General features: G+C 39.6%; 1 protein-coding gene across 1 annotated transcript in view; it reads right to left on the bottom strand.

Moving 5' to 3' along the window:
• LTA4H (leukotriene A4 hydrolase) overlaps positions 1-22,763 on the bottom strand; it is a 161,834-nt gene that overhangs the window by 100,407 nt on the left and 38,664 nt on the right. Inside the window, exons 6-12 of the mRNA XM_053719247.1 lie at positions 19,035-19,087; positions 17,906-17,978; positions 14,950-15,090; positions 8,897-8,920; positions 7,966-8,036; positions 7,747-7,858; positions 5,924-6,068 (exon numbers count right to left, since the gene is read on the bottom strand). Coding sequence (XP_053575222.1) covers positions 5,924-6,068; positions 7,747-7,858; positions 7,966-8,036; positions 8,897-8,920; positions 14,950-15,090; positions 17,906-17,978; positions 19,035-19,087 — 619 coding nt within the window. The remainder of the gene's footprint in view (positions 1-5,923; positions 6,069-7,746; positions 7,859-7,965; positions 8,037-8,896; positions 8,921-14,949; positions 15,091-17,905; positions 17,979-19,034; positions 19,088-22,763) is intronic.

Below are 22,763 nucleotides of genomic sequence, written 5' to 3'. Positions count from 1 at the left end.
AGTTAAATTTTGAACGGAATATCCCTTTAAATGTCCCTACTAAAAAAAAAAAAAAAAAAAAAAATCATGTAAAGCAGATCTGCTACCTCCAGAAACGCATGCGTAATGCGTAATCCATACTGGTCCAACAGCAGACGTGTTTGAAAGCATTAAAAATACCATATAACAAAACGCTAACTAATTAGCCCTTACAGTAATGCTGTTGTATTTCACTGGTTGAGATATTTGAAACACTTTTAAAATACACAGAAGCAGACAAAGAAAATTGCAACAAATAAGTTTTTAACTAGAACTTTAAAGTCCACTGCACAAGTATTCGGCAATATGCTATTACTAAGCCTTGTGTTTATTTGCATATTGCATACAGGCAGCATATAACAACATACCTTAAAGGGACAGTCTAGGTCAAAATAAACTTTCATGATTCAGATAGAGAATGTAATTTTAAAAAAAAATTTCAATTTACTTTTATCACCAATTTTGCTTTGTTCTCTTGGTATTCTTAGTTGAAAGCTAAACCTAGGAGGTTCATATGCCAATTTCTAAGCCCTTGAAGGCCGCTTCTTCTCTCAGGGCATTTTGACTGTTTTTCACCACTAGAAGGTGCTAGTTCATGTGTATCATATAGATAACACTGTGCTCACTCATATGGAGTTCCAATGAGCCAGCTCTGATTGGCTAAAATGGATGTTTGTCAAAAGAACTGAAATAAGAGGGCAGTTTGCAGAGGCTTAGATACAGTGTAATCACAGGAGGTAAAAAGTGTATTTATATAACTGTGTTTGTTATGCAAAACTAGGGAATGGGGAATAAAGGGATTATCTTTTTAAATTATACAAATTCTGGTGTAGACTGTCCCTTTAACTACTAAAAAACAAAATTTATGCATACCTGATAACTTTCTCTCTCTTGTGGTGTATCCAGTCCACAGGTTCATCCATTACTTGTGGGATATTCTTCTTCCCAACAGGAAGTTGCAAGAGGACACCCACAGCAGAGCTGTCTATATAGCTCCTCCCCTAACTGCCACCCCCAGTCATTCGACCGAAGACAAGCAAGAAAAAAGGAGAAACTATAGGGTGCAGTGGTGACTGTAGTTTAAAAATAAAAAACACCTGCCTTAAAGTGACAGGGCGGGCCGTGGACTGGATACACCACAAGAGAAAGAAATTTATCAGGTAAGCATAAATTTAGTTTTCTCTTGTAAGGTGTATCCAGTCCACGGGTTCATCCATTACTTGTGGGATACCAATACCAAAGCTTTAGGACACGGATGAAGGGAGGGACAAGGCAGGAACTTAAACGGAAGGCACAATTGCCTGCAAGACCTTTCTCCCAAAAATAGCCTCCGAGGAAGCAAAAGTATCAAATTTGTAGAATTTAGAAAAAGTATGAAGCGAAGACCAAGTCGCCGCCTTACAAATCTGTTCAACAGAGGCCTCATTTTTAAAAGCCCATGTGGAAGCTACCGCTCTAGTGGAATGAGCTGTAATTCTTTCAGGAGGCTGCTGGCCAGCAGTCTCGTAAGCTAAACGGATTATGCTTCTCAGCCAAAAAGAAAGAGAAGATACCGAAGCCTTTTGGCCTCTCCTCTGTCCAGAGTAGACAACAAACAATGCAGATGTTTGACGAAAATCCTTAGTAGCTTGTAAATAAAACTTTAAAGCACGAACCACGTCAAGATTGTGTAATAGACGTTCCTTCTTTGAAGAAGGATTAGGACACGGTGACGGAACAACAATCTCCTGATTGATATTCTTATTAGATACCACCTTAGGAAGAAACCCAGGTTTGGTACGCAAAACTACCTTATCTGCATGGAAGATCAGATAAGGGGAATCACACTGTAAGGCAGATAACTCTGAAACTCTTCGAGCCAAAGAGATAGCTACCAAAAACAGAACTTTCCAAGATAAAAGCTTGATATCTATGCAATGCAGAGGTTCAAACGGAACCCCTTGAAGAACTTTAAGAACTAAATTTAAACTCCATTGCGGAGCAACAGGTTTAAACACAGGCTTGATTCTAACTAAAGCCTGACAAAACGCCTGAACGTCTGGAAGATCTGCCAGACGCTTGTGCAGAAGAATAGACAGAGCAGAAATCTGTCCCTTTAAGGAACTAGCTGACAATCCCTTCTCCAATCCTTCTTGGAGAAAGGATAATATCCTAGGAATCCTGACTTTGGTGTGAATCCAAGGGTTACCCATGGAGCAATGAAGATATTTACACCATATCTTATGATAGATTTTCCTGGTGACAGGCTTTCGAGCCTGAATTAAGGTATCAATGACCGACTCGGAGAAACCACGTTTTGATAAAATCAAGGGTTCAATCTCCAAGCAGTCAGCCGCAGAGAAATTAGATTTGGATGTTTGAATGGACCTTGGAGTAGAAGGTCCTGCCTCAGCGGCAGAGTCCATGGTGGAAAGGATGACATGTCCACCAGATCTGCATACCAAGTCGTGCATGGACACGCAGGTGCTATCAAAATCACCGAAGCTCTCTCCTGCCTGATCTTGGCAATCAGACGAGGGAGGAGAGGAAATGGTGGGAACACATAAGCCAGGCTGAAGGACCAGGGCACTGCTAGAGCATCTATCAGCGCTGCCTGGGGATCCCTTGACCTGGACCCGTAACAAGGAAGCTTGGTGTTCTGACGAGACGCCATCAGATCCAGTTCTGGTTTGCCCCATAGTTGAATCAGCTGGGCAAATACCTCCGGATGGAGCTCCCACTCCCCCGGATGAAAAGTCTGCCGACTTAGAAAATCCGCCTCCCAGTTCTCTACTCCTGGGATATGGATAGCTGAGAGATGGCAAGAGTGAACCTCTGCCCATAGAATTATCTTTGAAACCTCCAACATTGCCAAGGGACTTCTTGTTCCCCCTGATGGTTGATATAGGCTACAGTCGTGATATTGTCCGACTGAAATCTGATGAACTTGACCGCAGCTAGTTGAGGCCAAGCCTGAAGAGCATTGAATATCGCTCTCAGTTCCAGAATGTTTATCGGAAGGAGGGCTTCCTCCTGAGTCCCGAACCCTGAGCCTTCAGGGAGTTCCAGACTGCGCCCCAGCCCAGAAGGCTGGCATCTGTCGTCACTATAGTCCACTCTGGCCTGCTGAAACTCATTCCCCTGGACAGATGGACCCGAGAGAACCACCAGAGAAGAGAATCCCTGGTCTCTTGATCCAGATTTAGCAGAGGGCACAAATCTGTGTAGTCCCCATTCCACTGATTGAGCATGCAAAGATGCAGTGGTCTGAGATGTAGGCGGGCAAACGGAACTATGTCCATTGCCGCTACCATTAGGCTGATTACTTCCATACACTGAGCCACTGACGGCCGAGAAGTGGAATGAAGAGCACAGCAGGAAGTTAGAAGCTTTGATAACCTGACCTCTGTCAGAAAAATTTTCATTTCTACTGAATCTATCAGTGTTCCTAGGAAGGAAACTCTTGTGAGATGGGAGAGAGAACTCTTTCCTTCGTTCACCTTCCACCCGTGAGACCTCAGAAAGGCCAGAACAATGTCCGTATGGGACTTGGCGATTTGAAAAGTCGACGCCTGTATCAGAATGTCGTCTCGGTAAGGAGCCACCGCTATGCCCCGTGGCCTTAAAACCGCCAGTAGGGACCCTAGAACCTTCGTAAAGATTCTAGGTGCCGTGGCTAACCCGAAGGGAAGAGCCACAAACTGGTAATGCCTGTCTAAAAAGGCGATCCTGAGGAACTGATGATCTCTGTGAATCGGAATGTGGAGATAAGCATCCTTTAAGTCCACGGTAGTCATATATTGACCCTCCTGGATCATAGGGAGGATGGTTCGGATAGTCTCCATCTTGAAGGATGGGACCCTGAGAAATTTGTTTAGGATCTTGAGACCCAAGATTGGTCTGAAAGTTCCCTCTTTTTTGGGAACTATAAACAGATTTGAATAGAAGCCCTGCCCCTGTTCCTCCCTTGGAACTGGGTGGATCACTCCCATAACCAGTAGGTCTTAAACACAATGTAAGAATGCCTCTCTCTTTATCTGGTTTACAGATAATTGTGAGAGATGAAATCTCCCCTTTGGAGATGAAGCTTTGAAGTCCAGAAGATATCCCTGGGAAACAATCTCTAATGCCCAGGGATCCTGGACGTCTCTTGCCCAAGCCTGGGCGAAGAGAGAAAGTCTGCCCCCTACTAGATCCGGTCCCGGATCGGGGGCTACTCCTTCATGCTGTCTTAGAGGCAGCCGCAGGTTTCTTGGCCTGCTTCCCCTTGTTCCAAGCCTGGTTCGGTCTCCAGACTGGTTTGGACTGGGCGAAATTTCCCTCTTGTTTTGCATTAGAGGAAGCTGAAGCTGCGCCACTCTTGAAGTTTCGAAATGAACGAAAATGACTCTGTTTGGTCCTTAATTTATTAGACCTATCCTGAGGAAGGGCGTGACCTTTTCCTCCAGTAATATCAGAAATGATCTCCTTCAGGCCCGGCCCGAATAGGGTCTGTCCCTTGAAGGGGATGTTAAGAAGCTTAGACTTTGAAGTAACGTCTGCTGACCAGGACTTAAGCCATAGCGCCCTGCACGCCAGAATGGTAAAACCTGAATTCTTAGCCGTTAGTTTGGTTAGATTAAAAACGGCATCAGAAATAAAGGAATTAGCTAACTTGAGAGCTTTAATCCTGTCTAAAATATCATCTAACGGGGTCTCCACCTGTAGAGCCTCCTCAAGAGACTCGAACCAAAAAGCCGCTGCAGCAGTAACTGGGGCAATGCATGCAAGAGGCTGAAGAATAAAACCTTGATGGATAAAAATTTTCTTAAGGAGACCCTCCAATTTTTTATCCATAGGATCTAAGAAAGCACAACTGTCCTCGACGGGGATATTTGTACGCTTAGCTAAGGTAGAAACAGCACCCTCCACCTTAGGGACTGTCTGCCACGAGTCCCGTATAGCGATATCTATGGGAAACATCTTTTTAAAAGCAGTAGGGGGAGAGAACGGAACACCTGGTCTATCCCATTCCTTACTAATAATTTCCGAGAACCTCTTAGGGACTGGAAAGACATCAGTGTAAACAGGCACTGCAAAGTATTTGTCCATTTTACACAATTTCTCTGGAACTACAATGGGGTCACAGTCATCCAGAGTCGCTAAAACCTCCCGGAGCAATAAGCGGAGGTGTTCAAGCTTAAATTTAAAGGCTGTCATTTCAGAATCGGACTGAAGTAACGTCTTCCCTGAATCTGAAATCTCACCCTCAGATAGCAACTCCCTTGCCGCGGCTTTGGAGCATTGTGAGGGTATATCGCATTAACATGAATATTACTCTTTTTTGTAAGCATGATCCCAGTTGTTAAATCACTGCATCAGGCTTACCTCAATTATACAAGGCTCTGTCAGCATTTTCTAGATCTTATCATCTCTCTAGAAATAAATATACTGAACATACCTCAAAGCAGGTAATCTGCAAACCGTTCCCCCAACTGAAGTCTTTCCCATACTCTTCAGTTATGCGTGAGAACAGCAATGGACCTTAGTTACAAACCACTAAGATCATCAACCTCCAGGCAGATTCTTCTTCTAATTTTTGCCTGGGAGTAAAACAGTATGACGCCGGTACCGTTTAAAAATAACAAACTCTTGATTGAAGGTAAAAACTACACTAAGTCACCAAATATCTCTTATACTTCCTATCTTGTCGAGAGTTGCAAGAGAATGACTGGGGGTGGCAGTTAGGGGAGGAGCTATATAGACAGCTCTGCTGTGGGTGTCCTCTTGCAACTTCCTGTTGGGAAGGAGAATATCCCACAAGTAATGGATGAACCCGTGGACTGGATACACCTTACAAGAGAAATGGAAATGTTGATACTGCACTTTACAAATACCAAACAAATCAAATTGCATAATTTTTTCTTAAGCAGCAGATGTTACAGACCTGGCCCACCAAGAAGTTGTTCAAGGTAAAAGAGCAAAGCAAAACCTTTCTCATAAGGAACAGAGGAATATGCTGCATCAACATCCACGTCATGCAGATTAGGAACAAGGTTTGTAAATGTATTGGTAGCTCCAAAGGTGTTAACCTGCAAGAAAAAACAAAGGCAAATAATGCACCAAAGCAACAGAGCTTTTCCGTAAAGCGCACTCATATCGTTCACACTCTGCTTTTGACTATACCACTGAAGTGGCCATGGACTGAAAAAAGTACATGTAACCAAAGCAAAAATCACATAGAAGCACTTTGCAATTCAAATTTAAGTGCAATAATGATTCTAGTAAGAGTTATTACATTCATTACTGTGCACAAAGATACAATTATAGGTTGCATTCCCTCAGTCTTGTTTCTCATATGCCCAAAGTGGCATATGAAAGGGCAAATGCCCCCACGGATTTTACATATGTACTCAATACTGGGGAACAGTAGCATAAAGGGACCCAAACACTGGCCTTGAAACCTTTAGTGACAGTTGTTTTAATTGCAAAATGATAATTATGGAAGGCCTAAAACACACCTATTTCTCTGCTTCAATAAATATATATATGGCCAAATTACTCATAATGTGAAAAACTAGCATCTCCTCTCTTTAATGAGCAGTCAAATTACCCTCCAGAGATCCACAGTTAGTGATAACAGCAAAAGCAAAAAACTGTGATAAAATGGGAGAATGATAGATCAGTATCTCCATCTAGACCATATGTACATGGAAAACATAATTTAAAGGGACACGTGTAAACTGAAACTAGTAGAGCTGTGCAGGTAGCTAATAGGCATTTCCTTCTAATGCCAATTGACTAATAGGTACTTCAAAACTAATGCTTATTGAGCATTTACAGGAAATACCTTCAAGTAACTGAGCATGAGTAGGAAGTGCACAAGTGATACTGGCATATTAATTTATATATAAACTGAAACAGCATTTACTTCCTATTTGTTCAGGCAATAAAAATGTGGATGACAAAACATTTTTAAGTGCAATGCTCCTTTAAAAGAGAAGAAGCACTTCTTTTAAATTGGTGGTGACATGGCCCTCTAGATGCTTTATGGTGATCACTAACCTACAAGACACCATATTTAGAGAGATAAAATACAATGAGCAAAAAAGTTGTGCCATCATTTTTATGTGAAATAAACTAACTTGCATTTCACCACTTTCTTTCAAATTATTATTATTAAATACCCTCTAGATATGAGCTGGTCAATTAATGAACATGCTCCAGCGATCTAAAATATATATATTGATATTTTTCTTTTTTAAAGGAACAGATTATGCATTATTAAGATTCTTAATTTTCTATAGTGCCAAGTTCCAGCCTAGGTGCACCATAAACACGTTACAATGCTAGAATACTATAAAAGCAGTATTTTATCCTTAAAGAATATGGATTTATTTGTATCTACAGAGGTCCAATATATGTGAGTAAAGATGTATGATATATGTGACCTAAAACATTAAAAAAAGGAGCAATGTTTGGAAGGTTAGAATCCTAGAGGGCTTGATGTTGAATATTATTATGGGTTTTGCCTCTGTTATAATGTTTTTCTAGAAGGTTAGTAGAAGAAGTCAACATATTGCGACTTTGCATGTTATTTGGACATGTCTAGCTTAGAGGTTTATAGTGTTCCTTGTATTACTTCATGTCATGTTTACCTCAAAGATAAAAGGTGAAAAAAAGAAAATAATCTAAAACTAGCACTATCCAAGGGGTATTTAGGCACCAAGGATATCTGATTAACTCCATACAACTGAACATACAACATACCGCATTTTGTAGTTCTTTCCAGCCTCCAACAGCCTTAAACTGCCTAAACTGTTCTCCATAGAGCAACCCATCAATTCTTCGTTCCAGGTAGACAGTGTGACCTTCATTTAACCTAAAATAAAAATTCTTTATTAATATTTATGGTCTAGTAAGGACCCAAAATCTTTTATTTCACTAGCTAGTGTAAGCCGGTTCAGCAGCAAAGAGATAAATACACACCAAAAGTGTTCCCATGTTCTGTTTGTGACCAAATTTCCTGTCCAACTATGTGAGATTTCATGTGCAATAACCTAAAAAGAAATAAACATAAAATTGACGTGCATAAGGATCTATCACATCAGCAAAGATTAATAAAATATAGCAGTTCACATTAATAATGTCTAACTTATAAATATTACTCTTTTGTGTTGTGGTATGAGACGTTTATTATGTAGCATAGACATCTGCAACTATACAGGACAAAGATAAACTACGCAATAGGCTGACAGCAAATATGCCCTTCCAGTCAGCTAAATTGCACATTTATCTAATCCTTATAAAGAAGGTAAACCGTCCAAATAAGCAGAACAGAAGCACAAAGACTATGATTGAGATTAAGTGTCTAAATTAATAAACAACATTAACCTTTGTGCCACACAGATTATAATACATGACTATATCTCACTTTCCAGCTATAATCGAGATTAGGAAGTAAAAGCTGATAAAAAGGTCTCTGAATGCGTTCCATTAAGTATTATTGCCTGTAGACAGAGCTTTCCTTCAAAGCATAGGATTATGGAGGTTTAACTGTCAGCCCATGGGTCTCTGCCTTTTTTGTGGCCCCTGAGAAAAAGCAGAACTAAAAATATGTGCCACAGTTTGTGTGTCCTTAAGAAAAAGCAAAACTAAAAATGTGTTTCAAAAAAGCTCTCTGATTGGAAGAACAACAGATGGAGGAAACGTTGGAACCTTACTAGAAAATATGTTGTTAGGAAATATGTGTTTCTTTGTGTGTTTTAATAGCCATACATTAATATGTGGCCCTTAAAGTGTCTAAAATATTGATTTGCAGCTCCATGAGAGAGAGTTGGCCCTCACCGATATAGATCATAAAGCAATTCTTTTGGTCTACAAAAGGAAAAAAATAAAATATACACAAAGAAAAACTTACACTTGCCAGAGAACGGTCACCAGCCTAGAAGAAAGAAAAAAAAAAAAAAACATAACAGGTGAAAAGTATACAGGCTAATGAATAATTTGTTGCTACAATTTTAGCACAAATACTTCATGTTCTATTTCTAGATTATTTGGTATTTTAAAAAACATTGAACGTTCTGTAAAATTAGTAGCATACAACGGGTTGAGCAGATAACCACTTTAAAATAATGAAAGAGAGAAAAACATAAATTATGACTTACCAGATAATTTCCATTCCTTCTGTATGGGAAGAGTCCACAGCTATATTCCTTACTTGTGGGAAATACTGAACCTGGCCACCAGGAGGAGGCAAAGATACCCCTGCCAAAGGATTAAATACCTCCCCCACTTCCTAACCCCAGTCATTCTGCCGAGGGAACAAGGAACAGTAGGAGAAACATTAGGGTGAAAAAGGGGTCAGAAGAATAAATTTAAATTTAGGGCCGCCCATCGGAGAACACGGCGGGAGCTGTCGACTCTTCCCATACAGAAGGAAATTATCTGGCAAGTCATAATTTATGTTTTCCTTCTTAATATGGGAAGAGTTCACAGCTGCATTGCTTACTTGTGGAAAACATATACCAAACTTCTGGAGTACACGGAATGCTAACGGGAGGGAAAAAAGAGAGGCAGACCCTAATCTGAGGGCACCACAGCCTGCAAAACCTTTCTCCCAAAAAAACCTCAAACTTGTAAAATTTGGAAAAAGAATGAAAGGAGGACCAGGTAGTCACCTTACAAATCTGATCCATAGAGGCCTCACTTTGAAGGCCCAAGAGGAAACCACTGCTCTCATAGAATGAGCTGTAATCCTCAGAGGAGGCTTATGTCCCGCTGACTATGCTAAACGGATGACACTCCTCAGCCAAAAAGATAAGGAAGTCAAAGAGCCCCTACGCTTCCTGGATAGGAGAACAAAGAGCGAAAGAAGTTAGTCTAAATTTCATAGTGGCCTGAAGATAGAACTTCAAGGCACAAACCACATCCAGAATTACGTTAAACATTCCTTTGACGAAGAAGGATTAGGACATAAAAGGAACCACAATCTCTTGATTGATGTTGCAAAATGACACAACCTTAGGAAGAAAACGTAACTTGGTTTGTAGAACAACCTTATCAGCATGGAAAGCCAGATAAGGAAGGACACATTGAAAGGCAGCAATCACAAATACTCTGTGCGCAGAAGCAATAGCCAGTAGAACAGGAACCTTTCAAGACAACAATTTATTGTCTACTGCATGCATATAGGCTCCAATGAAGCCTGTTGCAAAAACTTTAAGAACAAGATTTAAACTCCAAAGAGGAGTATTAGATCTAAAAATTTCTCTCATTCAGAGAGGGATTGCCTGGTATTTCGGTGCTGGACTGTACTGTGAGGTCAGGATCAGACTAATATACTACAGGAAAGTTCTTTTCTGTGAAAGGCACATATTGAGCAAAAAGAGGCTGCTTCTAGGGTGGTAACTAGCCATAGAACAAGCTAATATGCTGTTATTCGTTTCCAGGTTGAGTGCTTCTCTCTTTTTATTTAGATCTAAACACAGGTCTGACCCTAGCAGAGCCTTAACAAAAGGACTGCACATCTTGAGGCTCAGCGAACCTCATGTGGAGTAACACAAACAGGGCCGAGAACTGAATAAGTAGGTCCTCCACAACTTACGATTGATGCGACGAGCAACCAGCTTACGAGCTCGAATGAGAGTAAAAATAACTCTCTCAGAAAACCCTCTCTTGGCTAGGACTAAGCGGTCAATCTCCACGCAGTCCGCCTCAGAGAATCTAGACATTGATGAATAAAGAAACCTTGGTCATCAGAACCCTGCGACAAAGTAACTTCCACGGAGGAGATGACATCCCCACTAGATCCAAGAACCATATCCTTCGCGGCCAAGATGAAGCAATCAGAATCATTGACGCCTGCTTGATTGAAGCCACTACACTTGGAAGTAGTGGAAATGGCCGGAAAGATAAATTAGATTTAACCTCCAAGGCACCGCTAATGCATCTGAGAGCTCCGTCTGAGGATCCCTGTACCTCGACCAATATCTGGGTAGCTTGGTATTGAGACTTCATAAGATCCTCCTCTTGCAAATCTCTGCAAACACCCAGGATGGAGAGACCATTCCCCCGGATGAAAGGATTGTCTGCTGAGGAAAACCGCTTCCCAGTTGTCCACATCTAGAATGTGGATCACTGACAGCAAATAAACGTGGGTCTCAACCCACTCCAGAATCCGAGATACTTCCCTCATAGCTAGGGAGCTTCTCATTCACCCCTGATGATAGAGGTTAGCCACCAAGGTTATATTGTCGGATTAGAATCTGATAAACTGGGACAAACCCAGCAGAGGCCAAGCCTTGAGAGCATTTTATATTAACTGAAGATCCAAAATGAGATCGGGAGGGAGCTATCTTCCCGAGTCCAAATGCCCTGTGCCTCCCTGGCACCCCAAACAGCTCCCCATCCTGACAGACTCGCAACCATAGTCACAATCACCCAGGATGGTCTTAAGACGGACATCCCTCAGGACAAGAGATACGGACAAAAATACCAAGAGAGCGGTTCTCTCGATCGGATGTCCAGAGAAATCTGTTGAGACAGATCCGATGATCACCGTTCCACTGCTTTAACATGTGCAGTTGCAACAGCCTGAGGTGAAACCTGGCAAAGGAATTATGTCCATGCTGGACACCATGAGACCAATCACCTCCACACACCAAGCCAGAGATGGCCTTAGAGGGACACTGAACCCAATTTTTTTCTTTCATGATTCAGATAGAGCATTCAAATTTAAGCAACTTTCTAATTTACTCCTATTATCAATTTTTCTTCATTCTCTTGATTTCTTTATTTGAAAAAGAATGCATCTAAGCTATTTTTTGGTTCAGGACCATGGAAAGCACTTGTTTATTGGTGGGTGAATTTATCCACCAATCAGCAAGAACAACAGTGTGTTCATCAAAAATGGGCCGGCATCTAAACTTACATTCTTGCATTTCAAATAAAGATACAAAGAGAATGAAGAAAATTTGATAATAGGAGTAAATTAGAAAGTTACTTAAAATTACATGCTCTATCTGAATCACAAAAGAAAAAAAATTGGGTTCAATGTCCCTTTAAGGAGGTCTGAAAAGCAAGACATGTTGAAGCTAGCTTGCAACGTCTCTGATCAGTTAGAATATTCCCATTCTAATATAGTACCCATTAATTATATCCTGGTACTTGATACAAGAGAACTCTCTCTATTTATCTTCCATCCATGGAATCGAATTAGACAGAAGGGATTCCGAATGGACCCCTCTTCTAAAAAATTTCTTGGAGCCATAGCTAGACCAAACAGAAGTGCAATAAACTGGAAGTGCTGATCCAGGAACGCAAACCTTAGGAAGTGGTCCTTGAGGATTGGTATGTGAAGGGAGCATCCTTCAGATCTATCATGGTCATGAACTGCCCTTCTGGAACGAGGGGAAGAATGGACCTATTGTCTCCATCTTAAACAAGGGGACATTTAAAAACTTGTTTAAGCACTTTAGGTCCAGAATCGGATGGAAAGTTCCCTCCTTCTTCGGGATCACGAAAAGGTTTGTGAATAGTATCCAAAACCTCTCACTGCGATAGGCACCAGGACAATAACTCCTAAGAGGACAGATCCTGTACGCACCCCAGAAGGGCTTCCCTCCTTTCTGGTCAGGAAGACAGGAGAGAGAGGAAGAATCTGCCCTGGCTGAGACTTGAAACCTATCTTGTAACCCTGAGCTATGAGCTCCAGGACCCATGGATCCTGTACATTCCTGAACCAAGTGACTAAAAAGAGCAACAGACTGCCCCCTACATCATCTAGAAGAGGAGCAGGGACCACCATTCATGCCAACTTAGACTTGTGGGCTTCTTGCTCTGCTTGGATTTATTCCAGGACTGAGCCGGCTTTCAAGAGCTCTTGTTTTGCTCTGGCCTAGCGGAGGACTGCTGAAATGGGCTTTATCAGAAAGAAAATAGTCCCTTAGACTAGTTCATATTTTTTTGCGGTAGAAGGGCACCCCTTGCCCCCTGTGACCATGGAGATAATTGAGTCCAGGCCTGGACCAAACAAAATCATTCCCTGAAAGGGGAGGGAAAGAAGTCTAGACTTAGAAGTTGTATGCACAGACCATGACTTCAGCCAGAGACCGATGAGCCTGAACAGGAAAAACTGAAGCCGTAGCATTCAGATGAATAATTAGCATATTAGCATCACAGATAAAAGAATTAGCAACCTCAAGGCCTTAATTCTTTCCTAAAGAACGTCGAGGGGACTCTCCCCCTTGATCCAATCCCGTAAGGAGTCGCACCAATAAGTAACTGCTCCAGCAACCGGTTGAAAAATCTTTCTCAGAGTTTCCATCTTTTATCCAAGGGCTCCTAAAACGAAGAGCTATCCTCAAGCGGGATAGTAGTACGTTTAGCAAGGGTGAAGATAGCGCCATCCCTTTTAGGGACGGAACCTCACAACTCCATAGAGAGTCCAGGACCGGGAACAATTTGTTAAAGGGAGAAGAGGGGAAAAAGGAATCCAATCCTGTCCCATTCATTCTTAATAATGTTCGCCATCTAACAGGAGCAGGGAAGTATAAGATACCACCCTGTCCTCAAACTATCTAATTTAGGAATCAAAAGGTTCATCAGGCAATTTGGCCCCTGGAACCTCTGAAAATCTTCCTTTAGAAGAAAGTGCAAATTCCTAAAAACTAAAGTTTGGTTCCTCCGCAGCTGGAGGTTTAGAGGCAGCATACTCCGACCAAGAATGATCATACTCTAAAGTCTCAGAAAGAACTTCATCCTCGGATAACCTTTCGTTTGCGCTTGGCAGGGCGAGGTTAAGCATTAAAGGCCACAAACACAGCTGTCTGAACTGCGCAGTAACGTCTGGTGAAAAAAAATCCCCCTCCAGATGGAGGATCAGCAATGCTACGGGAAACTGCATGTGTAGAGAAAGAAGAATATAAAAAGGTACGCACCTCACTGCACGACAACTCCTCAGAGGTGGACAGTTCAGTGGTATCAAACATGTTTGATATTATCACATTATCGAGGCATATGGAACATAATTAAGAGGGCCGATCTAAGGTCTCCTCACAATATAAACAGGAATTACTCTTTAGGAATATAGGGAGTACCCTCTAAAGTAACAGAATCCTCCGTCGCGAGTGCAATAAGTGGAGAACTATAGTTCCTATTTTATTCACAAAAATGGCACCCTTATACCCCAATGGCTGGGGCATTCCCCATCTCCTATAACCCAGACAGTACAGAGATTTATGACTCCTCTGCTAGGCACCCGGTCAGGAAAGAGGGAGTGAAAACATGCACAATGCAGGACAGTCTCTGCTATGAGAAAAGGCGCACCAAACTTGTAAGCTGCACAGCTCTTAAAGTGAAACCTGTATATTCCATAACAGCCTCTGAGCCCATAGCATCTAACACATAAAAGCAGCATAAAATCAAATAAACATAAGATTATTCCCCACTGTTCAATAATCCCCCTCAGGAGATATTTACCATTGATTCTATACAGATAGAAGAAGGAGTCACACTGTCACCCTGTCTTCTTGCGTTATCATACATGTATAAGAAAATGAAACAATCTTACCAGAATCTATGCCATGGAACAGTAACACGGCCCTTCAAGTGTGACAGATAGTAGCGTCGCTTCTGACATGGACTTGAGAGAAGAAAGCAGGCAGCGAAACTCGTCAATGCTGATTGCTTATGGAGCTGCTAATTTGAGTCGGGATGGGTTCGCAGAAAGCCTCTCCCTGCATCTCGGGACTCTAACTTTCATCCATGCTCTCACTGAGAGGCTGACAGGACTACTAAAACCCCAGTCCCATCTCGAAGAGTACTAACCTTCGTAAGAGACTACTCCGAAATTTTCTGACACTTCTCTGCCAACCTTCTGTGATGAAAGGCAAAGAATGACTGGGGTTATGAGGAAGAAAAAAAAAAAGAGAAAAAAGAAAAAAGAGAAACAGATAAAGACTAAAAACTTACCAGCACTGTCGGTGTTACAAAGGTTATACAAGGATTCTCCATGCCACCATATGGGAATGAAGGCGGTAACACAAGCAGGTCGTATTGACCCCAGACATAAGGGCCAGCCAGGGCTTCAGCGTGTTTCAACATTGTTTCTGTCTATATATAGTATAAAAAAAAACAAAAAAACTCATTTTTACACACAAACCAAAAAAACCAAAAACAAAAAAAATAAATAATTTTTTTTTAAATATAATTGTGCGTAATTCAAGTAGAAATATCCACAAACAGATTGAAACAAACAATATATTTCACTGGATAATACAATTAGTATATAAAATATTTGGTGATTTTTGAATTTTTTTTTGGATACTCTTAAATGTATGACTAATCTAGGAGACAACCAAAATGTCTCTTTGAATCCTTCCATTGATTGTTCCTGTGGCCAGTTTAACAAAAAGCTTCTCTTGAGATCTTCCAACCTTCTGCTAGGGACTTTATTCACAAACTTACCAGACTTTTAGTCTGGCCAGAATTGTCTGGCTTTCCCATTACATTGTCATACCAGACATTTCTAATGTCTTCTGATATTTGTTGTCCCTTTACCCCAGTTACTGCCTATATCTGGAGACTGGAGGATTTCCTATTAGCTGAAACATTAATTGTATATTATATTGCTATGAACTTAACTATTTAATTACTTCTAAATTAATGTCATGGCAGATAACACCAAGGATATAGTCAGGGAAACCCATAAATGCATGATGCTAGGTGAACATCTCAAATTAAGAGTCACTATTCTGTACATGTGACTTAGTATTCAAACATAAGAGGAAACCATCTGAGCCTCAGTTAGGACAATCTTTAGAGGTAACTAGAAAATGCAACATAAGCAGCTCTTCTAGCCAGAAAGTTGTTAGCTAGAGCAATAAAAGGCAGATACAAATCATATAAACTTTCTATAAAAAAAACAGATCAGGTGATTTTCATGTCAATAGTGAAATGATTACCGAGATTTTAAGGATATAATGACACCACCTGTATAATTTGTAAATTTTTCTACTGATAAGAGTAGTTTTGGATTTATAAAGCAAGCAAAGAATATCTGCCCAATATAGCTTCCCCTCTATTCACTGTGACAAATAGTCTTATTTAGATTCCCAAATTACAGCAGAAGAGATTTAAAAAAAAAAAAAAAAAGAAATCTCACTCAAAAATGGTTTAAGCCCTGGTCCGGATGGTCTAAGCACTAAAGGTTATAAAAATCGTTAAGATAACTTTGTTCTGCATATGCTAAAGCTATTCCACAATCATTTGGGGTAAATAGTTGTGATCTACCATTTTAGAAAACTTTATAAAAATGTAAAATTACATTTACAGCATAAAATATTTTAATATCTATTTTCTACTAGTTTAGTTACCTAACATAATCCACCTAAAAAGAGCTTGGTTTAGGGATGCTTAAGATAACATTAGTAAAAAGTACTGCAGCTGATGCAATATACCAAAAACTACAACTCCATGTTTGTATTACTTGATGTGGAGAAAGAGTTTGAACATTGCAAACTCCTACAATTAACTTTACAGAACTTTACTTTGGGGCAACTCTTATGTTAAAGGTTCCTGGACTTATATACCAGTAAATCCACTAAGAACATTGTGAATGGTCTGTTATCCAATGCTTTTAAAAGGAAGGAATGGCCATTGTACCCCATTTTTAAATTTTATGCATGCAAACTTTAACACTATGACTAAAAGTTAAAGCCACAAATTCTTGGAATTCAAATTAAACAAGCCACTTTTGCTATATATTGCTGGTGCGCACAATGCAAATTCGGGAATTTTGTCATGTTAGCGGTTATTAAATTTATCATGTAGTATCCTGTATATAGCAAGTGGTGAAACAAATGGGTGTGGGAGAGCTTACACAGGTTAGTCTTGAATGGCCATACTTTGAAGCTTGGTCTCATGCTGTGACACTTTTCCTAAACCCTCTGAGGTGTCCACTATAAACACCAGGCACCAAGAAGTGTGGGTGCTGTGAAAATATTGTCCAAGTAACAAAAGTCTAAGAGATTGGCCCACTCTTTCAATCCCACTGGTTGCATAAACACCCATTCTAATGGACAACACTTTGTATAAATATGCCCTGTGATCCCTAATAAAGTGTGTGCTGGTTCTCACTGTTTTGGTTGCATCCTTGTATGTGGAAACAAGGGCTGACAATTCTTGGGATATTTCACTTTCACTACCTGCGGTCAAGTCTTTGTAAAGACAAGGCTCTGAATGTGGGTAGAGATAGCTGCTGTAACCTCAGGTTACCTATCAAGTGACTGTCATCTGTAAGCACCTGTTAGCCAGTCCAGCGTACAATAAGACCAAGCTGCAGCTCAGTATCAGTGATGAGACACTTTGCCGTCACACAGGTTATTTTCTTTTCACTCTCACAAGGCCCCATACTTCCTTGAAATCAGATATAGATGCAATGGAACAATGCCCTGTTTTGTGCGGAAGCTAGGGGAACCCCCCCATCACACCTGCACAGAGCTCTGCTCAAGTGGTCATTTTATAATCTCCAACTCATTGCAGCAAAGTTGGAACTACTGAAAAGGAAATGTTTCCTCTCCTATGAACCTGCAGGATGGACAGAAGTGAGAGGAAGGTACAAGAGCAAATCTTTTTTAACAGGTAATCTGGGGGGGGGGGGGGGGAGTCAGTTCTGTTCTGTGCCTCTTTGGGAGGGATCTCTCAAATTGAATCAAACTGATGTATTAACGCAACACCTGGACCTTTGCATGAATTCCCTGAAATTGTGGGCTAGTAGTATTTTACTTTGTCTAATGAGATAAATCTGCTTTGTAACCTCTCATAATTACTGTTTGTGGTATTTTGACTGAGTAAGTGTATATCAATGTGCCAGAATAAAAACGTACACCACACAAGTTATGACTAACATGACATATGCAGAACCAACCTCAGCAAATTCATATGCAGACGCTTCCAGCAGCTCCTTTTCACTCCACACTACTGTCCTAGGACCAATCTTTCTGTTAAAGAGCAAATACATTAGGGTTACATTTTTATTTCATACTTGTATTGGTGGCTTTGCATTCATACAATAATATACCTCTCTCTAAAGATACTGACAGAAAAGAGAAGGTTGTAGAAACTTTATTTAACTCCAAATGGATCTGCAAAAATATTGTAAAATGATATAAGCATCCTTGCTGGTTCAGTGGATGTAATTACATCATGAAATAAAACAGCCTTGGCTGGGATACACAGGGTTAATTAGATGTGGAATACAAAACTATTTTTTTATGATTCTATACTTAATTCAAGACAAATTCATTGACTCAATCAAAATAATTCTGCAATTTAAAAGCTATGCACAAATTACTTTAGACAAATAACAAGGTGGGGCTGCATTCCACAATCAAACGGATTAGGCCATTGACAACAGTAAAGCAAAAAGACATTAAATTATGTGGGACCAGATATATTTCTGCTTCATCAAAGTCTATCTACACCATTCCTGCAGCTGAATCTCAAATGCCGTGGCACAAAGGTGTAAGGAATGAAAAGTAAACCCAGAGAAATTACAGCTGACATGAAGAAATTAGGATGCTGCCTATCTTGTACTTGGAGTATGATTAGTTTTTCTCCCATGACTGGGAACTAAAGAGAAAGAAAAAGACACACAAAGAAAAAAACATGCAGAGACAGACAGACAGAGAAAGAAAGACATTAAAGAACAATATATAGTTATCATACTCATATACCCAGTGCTAAGGAATGTGCTGGAGAAAATAATAATGATGATGATAATAATAGTAATGGTTATGATGAAATAAAACGAAATAAGTTACATATATAATAACAATATTTTACATTAGTACATTTATATGTACTGTATATAAAAACATTGTTTTGAATGGTGGATCCTTCAGCTCTGTTTACTTAGGTTGAAATTCCCTTTTTGAAACAAAATATCACCCTCTGCTTTTTAATATGGGATTCACATCTAATGCTTTGTAAGATCCTTAAAGTAACAAGCCCTGTCTTCCCATTTTAGAAATACAAATTTATTTTTATGATCTTACCTTCCTTCCAAAGCTCCCACAACCAGAGCAATCAAGTAGCTGGGTATTGGGACCTGATTAATAAAAACACATTTTGTTTTATTTTTCAAAGAATAAATAACTTTAAAATTTTATAGAACAGCAATCTATAAATATATATATAAAAAAAATAGGCACCATTATAAATAGATAGATAAGATTTCCCAATCTGTCTGATCCTCTGACAATTAGAGTATGTCTGACAAAGTTCTATCTTGATGGTAGATTATTTTTTTTACCCCAATCTGAAAACAGTAGGGATGAGTTCTATTGCAATTGTAAGTTAAAGGAACAGTCTAGTCTGAAATAAACTTTCATGATTCAGATAGAGAATGTAATTTTAAACAATTTTCAAATTTACTTTTATCAACAATTTTGCTTTGTTCTCTTGGTATTCTTAGTTGAAAGCTAAACCTAAGAGGTTCATATGCTAATTTCTAAGCCCTTGAAGGCCGCCTCTTCTTTCAGGGCATTTTGACAGTTTTTCACCACTAGAGGGTGTTAGTTCATGTGTGTCATATAGATAACACTGTGCTTAAGTGAGCCAGCTCTGATTGGCTAAAATGGATGTCGGTCAAAAGAACTGAAATAAGGGGGCAGTTTGCAGAGGCTTAGATACAAGATAATCACAGAGGTAAAAACTGTATTTATAGAACTGTGTTGGTTATGCAAAACTAGGGAATGGGTAATAAATGGATTATCTATCTTTTAAAACAATAACAATTCTGGCGTAGACTGTCCACTTAAAGTAAGTGGACCTTTAAAAAATAAAAAAGGGACAGTCTACACCAGAATTGTTATTGTTTAATAAGATAGATAACTTCTTTACTACCCATTCCCCAGCTTTGCACAACCAACATTGTTATATTACTATACTTTATAACCTTTAAACATCTAAATATCTGCCTCTTTCTAAGCGACTGAAGACAGCCTCTAATTACATGTATTTTTCACAACAGGGGAGTACTAGTTCATGTGAGCCATATATATAACATTGTGCTAATGCCCATGGGTTGTGCCAGACACTGCACTAATTGGATAAAATGCAAGTCAATAGATAATTAAAAAGTCATGTGATCAGGGGGCTATCAGAAAAGGCTTAGATACAAGGTACAAAGTGTATTAATATAAGTAACCATGTTGGTTATGCAAAACTAGGGAATGGGTAATAAAGGCATTATCTATCTTTTTAAACAATAACATTTGGAGTAGAATGTCCCTTTAATGTAGATCACTATAATATTACAGCCTTATTTTTTATTTTTTTGAAGTTGCAGATAAGAAATGTTGCATAGCAGACTAGTGGAACTAGAGGCATGGGATGTTAAAGGGCCAGTCTACTCCAGAATAAAAAAAATAATAAATGATAATCCCTTTATTACACATTATCTCGTTTTGCATAACCAACACTGTTTTATTAATATAAAGTGAGATTGTAGAACAACGTTATGATAGGAGGAGAGTAAAGTACGGGAAGCCCCCCCCCCCCTTTTTTTTTTCCTTTCTACTTTATGACATAATGTCAGTAATAGAGCCAGACCGGCCTCTGTATTGAGTGGTATTTTTTTTCTCTCTCACTATATAATATTTTGGTATATTGATGGAGTCATATTGAACTCTGTAATTCACAGTGGGTTTCTTTTTTTTTTTTCTTCACTATATTATAATTGGTTGTATTGATAGAGTGACATTGGACTCCGTAACTCACACCACTATGAGTTTTATTTTTTGCTTTTTTTCTCTCACTATAACACATGTCATATTGATAGAGTCAGATAGGATTCCTTAACTCACAACATGTTTTTTTGGGGAGGGGGGGGGGGTTTCAGAGTCTTTCCCCTCTCCTGCGAAGTCTTAAAGGGACACTGAAACCATTTTGTTTCTTTCATGATTCAGATAGAGCATGCAATTCTAAGCAACACAATTTATTTCTATTATTAATTTTTCTTCGTTCTCTTGTTATCTTTATTTGAAAAAGAAGGCATCTAAGCTAAGGAGCCAGCAAAATGTTTGGTTCAGAACCATGGACAGCACTTGTTTATTGGTGCTGTCCAATCAGCAAGGACAACCCAGGTTGTTCACCAAAAATGGGCCGGCATCTAAATTTCCATTCTTGCTTTTCAAATAATGATACCAAGAGAATGAAGAAAATTTGATAATAGGAGTAAATTAGAAAGTTGCTTAAAATTGTATGCTCTATCTGAATCAAACACAAAAAAATTGGGTTTAGTGTCCCTTTAATTTCTCTTGATATATAACAAATTGCTCTGTTGTAACTATTTGTGTTTAGAGTTATAATATTCTGCCTCAAACTTTCAAAGCTAATTGTGTATTGTTACTGGCAATGGCAATGTATTTGCTTATTCCGAAATGTAATATATAGATATATATGTTTAAGTCCCTTAAAACTGTATGCGCTGTAAGAACAATAAAAGTTTACATTTTTACCTTTATGTTCCTTAGTGCAGTTTTGTTTTGTTTTTAAAAATATAAATAAATAAAATAAAAATAAAAAAATAGTATTAACAAAATTATTTTATTGCACATAAATGAGGGGTTTAAGGATAATGCAATGGGCTGAATTTAGCACCTTCCAATGTGTCACAATAGGATGCACCATATAGATTTCTACTTTAAAGGGATACTGTACTCAAATTTTTTCTTTAATGATTTAGATAGAGCATGCAATTTTAAGCAACTTTCTAATTTACTCCTATTATCATTTTTTCTTTGTTCCCTTCCTATCTTTATTTGAAAAAGAAAGTTCAGAACACTGAACAGCACATGTTTATTGGTGGATGAATGTATCCACCAATCAGCAAGAACAACCCAGGTTGATCACCAAAAATGGGCCGGCATCTAAACTTACATTCTTGCTTTTCAAATAAAGATACCAAGAGAATGAAGAATATTTGCTAATAGGAGTAAATGATAAAGTTGCTTAAAAGTGCATGCTCTGAGGCGGGGCTAGCATCTGAGCAGAGAAGACGTGTTTAAGGAGAGCTCCCAAACCTTTGCTACTTTTCATTCAAAAACTCTAATTTTTTCTGCCCCAACTATCTAACTTCTATCGATATCTAACACAAGAAACATCTATACAGGAGAAAAATCTAATTTGAACAAAGCAGTTAGTCCCAATTAGCTGCATCAAGTCAGACCGCACCGGAGGGAGAGCTGGAGTGAATAACGGTCAATAACAGAGGAGGACCGCATATACATGCAAGCCCATCTACCACCTGTTGACATCATAAAAGCGTCACCCCAGAGGGTCGGGACCCCGCTCCAGAGGGCCACAGGATTGAAGAGCAGTAGATGGAAGACAGAGTACATACCCTCCGAACATCACCGGAGGTAACGAAGGCCTGCTGCTGAAGGCCTGCTGTGGCGCGAAACTCCGCCATTTTACTTGCGGCCTTGCAGGGCCCTCAGGGCTACCGGGTACATCTTGCTGGGGAGGAAACAAGAGAGCAACGCTAGGCAGCAACAGCAATCAGCGTGAGAACTTATTAATAGCCTCTCTGTTTGATCGGTATTCTAAGCTATAGGGGACATATTGACCAACCTCATTATCAGAAATTTCTGGACTCACATAAGCTTATTTCTAGCCACGGCCGCGCTTTTCCCCAGCAAGCCAAACAACTTATAAGCACGAAATAAGAGCACACAAATACCATAAATAAGAGGTTGCAGCCAGGTTGTGGGCTATATGGA

The sequence above is a fragment of the Bombina bombina genome, chromosome 6, assembly GCF_027579735.1.
Source record: "Bombina bombina isolate aBomBom1 chromosome 6, aBomBom1.pri, whole genome shotgun sequence".
In the NCBI taxonomy this organism is placed as follows: Eukaryota; Metazoa; Chordata; class Amphibia; order Anura; family Bombinatoridae; genus Bombina; species Bombina bombina.
This window is presented reverse-complemented; position numbering and strand designations above follow the sequence as displayed.